Source organism: Helianthus annuus, chromosome 8 (genome assembly GCF_002127325.2).
Source record: "Helianthus annuus cultivar XRQ/B chromosome 8, HanXRQr2.0-SUNRISE, whole genome shotgun sequence".
Classification (NCBI taxonomy): domain Eukaryota; kingdom Viridiplantae; phylum Streptophyta; class Magnoliopsida; order Asterales; family Asteraceae; genus Helianthus; species Helianthus annuus.
In genome coordinates this window covers 104,975,350-104,978,798 of record NC_035440.2, presented here as the reverse complement: position 1 = coordinate 104,978,798, position 3,449 = coordinate 104,975,350, and the positions used below count along the sequence as shown (strand labels likewise).

Below are 3,449 nucleotides of genomic sequence, written 5' to 3'. Positions count from 1 at the left end.
TTTATAGATTTATCTTGAAAAGTAGCGAACTCTGGGTCCTTGATTTAATGTGTATGCGTATTTTATCTTGTTAAAATTTCATCACATGTTTCACTTGCGTTTTTGTGGATGTCTTCCATGTATGAATGCTAGTTAGGTCATAGACTGTGTGTTGGTGACTAGTTTACTGTTAATTCTGCAGGATTTTCGTAGGAACTGTAATTGAGGTTTTGAATAGGGTATAGTATTCTAACAATCTTAATATTCGCAGGGTGAGAGATTGTCGGTTTGTCTTTATTGTTAAACTGCTAGGGTCAGGTACTTCGTAAGAATACCTCTTTAGTTTACCTTTCATTATTTGCTTATCGAGTTATCAGTAAAAAATCTCATCCCTGCAGTGTAGTACGCTAATCTCTAGCCTAATTTTTAAATAAATGAAAATAATAGATAGATGATGATTTTTACAATTCTCTCTCCCAATATATACACACATATTTTTTAAACGACACCCACTAGACGGTTGGGATTGGACAGCAGCAGGCACGACTTGTGAGGTCGGCCCTGGATCGAAACCCACCGGGTTTTTCCATGCAACAGTATAGCATTGGCTTACGGGGCCTCTCCGTGTCCCCACGGGAAACCAAAACGCCGAGTGCCACTTGACAGATGTTGGGCCGCCAGAAAAGCCTAGACTCTTTAATGTAACGCACGTCACCGTTGAGATGAAACCGTGTTTGCTCAGATTCGTGTCCCCACAGGACTCCATAATGCTCACTACCACTTTACAAATGTTGCGCCATCACAAAAGCTTAGACTCTCTGACATAACACACAGCTCAAGTTCAAACTTACGACTTTGGAGGTCCAGTGCCACTCCACCAAATGGCGGGAACCAGTGAACGGTAAACTATAGTTCTATATTTAATTGTAACAATTCACATAAATGACGATTTAAACGTTTATCAAGTTTACTGATATGTTCATTAATCACCAAAATAATTAGATCAAAACAAACAATAGCTAAAACTCTTTATTTAAAACTATTTATTTCACTAATAAATAATCAAATAAAAGGTAAATAACGCTTTAACTTTAAACATTAACTATTCAACAGTCCACACTATCTATATGGGCCAAACCCCGGATAAATCAAACCACTTTTCCCATACGGGTTTGGACCCATTTGATAATATCTACCCGACCCAGTGGACTATCTATCTGGGCCTTCCATTTACTGGGCCAGACCCCGGATAACCCGAACCGATTTTCCCAGACGGGCTAGGGCCCATTTGGTAATAACTACCCGACCCATACATCTGTCCCCCTTGATGATGATGGGCCCCATACACACCTTCTCCATTATGATTATTATTCCCAATATTTACAACACTGCCATTTCCGGTTTCTTTTTCACCACCCTGACGTCCAGCTAACGCCGTCTTCTCCCCTTCCATATCTCTAAACCTCTGCAAATACACCTTTAACGGCTCAACGTAATCCTCAAACCCTAACGTCGTCATCGCCCAGAGCAAATCGTCACCGTTGATCGTCTTCCGTTTCTCTCGCTGACACTTATCGGAAGCTTCGCCGGTGATGAAACTGATGAACTCCGATACACACTCCTGCACTGTCTCCTTTGCGTCCTTTGAGATCTTTGCGTTCGCCGGTAACGCTTTTTTCATGATCCGGCTTACGTTAGCTATCGGAAGAAACCGGTCTTGTTCTCGGAGTGAGTGATCGTTGTGGCCTCCGCCGGATTCGTTGTCGGAATCCGCCATTGTTCCGTCGCGTACGGTTCAAAGTTCAAAGTTGAAACCCTAGGGTTTTGATTTGATGATGTCAATTGTACTTGAATTCTGCAGACTATTGTATCAAATCCTAGGGTTTTGACTCGATGCTATTACAGTATCACTGATAAATTATGTTAAAAAACACTTGCAATTGAATTTTGTAGACGGTTATATGAAAACCTAGGGTTTTGACTGGATGATATCACAATAATCACCGATGAACTTTCTTCTAGATGAAATTCTGTGAGAAAACAATCAAACACTTGAATTCTGCTAACGATTATATCTCCGAAGCAGAGATAATTGATGAATCACAAGTGTTCATCATCTGTGAAGCTCAAATTCATCGGATCCTGCTGAAATAAGCGATGAACTTTCTAGATCGAAATTCTAGATTCAAAAACACTTTCGCACTTGATTTTGCTCAAAAAAACAGAAGATATTTCTATATTTAGGTCGAATTTACGGCTAAAACACGCATAATTGTATAGTTTTTCGATTGCAAGTCTTGATCATCAAATTCAATAAGAACCTTCTGATAAAATACCTCTGGTTAACGAGAATTTGACACGGATGATACAAATCTATAGCTCTAAGCAGACGCCGTGAGTGAAACGACGGTTAATTGAACATCCGATGACCGGAACACGTGTCAATCATCAGGCATCAGCGAAGCACAAATTCAAACAGAAACTGACAAAATCACCTCCGATTTAACAGTTTTGAATACAGAAAACACAAATCTATACTTTTAAGCAAACGCAGTGAGTGAAACGACGGTTAATTGCGACATCCGATGACCGGAACACGTATCGATCGACGATCATCAACCGGAAACTGACAAAATGACCTCAGATTCAACAATTTTGAATACAGAAAACAGAAAACTATACTTCTAATCAAACGCCGTGAGTGAAAGGACGGTGAATTGAGACATCCGATGACCGGAAAAAGTGAATAAGTTGACCGGAAAAGGTTTTGATGGAGGGAATTGGGATGAGAATATGGGATTACCGTCGGATCAAATGCTATAAGAACGCGATCTAACTGCCACGTGGAGGAATAATGGCCGTTGTTTTTTGATAAGTGTTCGTTCCTAGTGGTGCTGTATGGGCCGTCGGATTAGAAGATAGTGGAAGATTGTGGACCATCCATTGAGCATTGGCGGTACATGGTCGGCCATATGTGGATTTGTTTAAGCATATTGATTAGGCACTAATCAATTCGGGTTAAGGCACTAATTCTTCTTTTGTTGTAAAGCTCAAGATTTTCTTTAATATATTAATATGTTATTAAGAAATATAATCATGTTGATAAAATATATTTTTATGTCGGTGTTAAGTGATATAAACATTCATCTCTGACTAGGATTTTTTTTTTTCGGAGTCAAAGTATCTTGAGAAATGTGAAAACCGTATAAATCAATTATACGTAGTTCCGTTCAATGAAAGGGTAAACACTTATGTAATCGCCTTGTGATCATAGTTAAAGCGAAAGATACAAATATTTTATATTTGTATAGTTCTTATAGTTTATATTTGTATAATTCTTATAGTTCTCAATATAAAATTGATATTGAGATGAACGTCCCTTTATCTCTTTTTTTGGTCAAAAGTGTTGTTACTTCTGGTAAACTAAAGGAAATTACATAAGAATGGTAGGTAAAATGGTAACAAGCTGC

At 38.7% G+C, this 3,449-nt stretch overlaps 1 protein-coding gene across 1 annotated transcript; it reads right to left on the bottom strand.

The window, feature by feature from the left end:
• Nucleotides 1-984: 984 nt before the first annotated feature.
• Nucleotides 985-2,839, bottom strand: LOC110873566 (nuclear transcription factor Y subunit B-3). The gene has a single exon (XM_022122515.2). The coding sequence runs from the start codon at nucleotides 1,754-1,756 to the stop codon at nucleotides 1,193-1,195; it is 564 nt and encodes a 187-aa protein (XP_021978207.1). The 5' UTR covers nucleotides 1,757-2,839; the 3' UTR covers nucleotides 985-1,192.
• Between the last annotated feature and the right edge of the window lie 610 nt (nucleotides 2,840-3,449).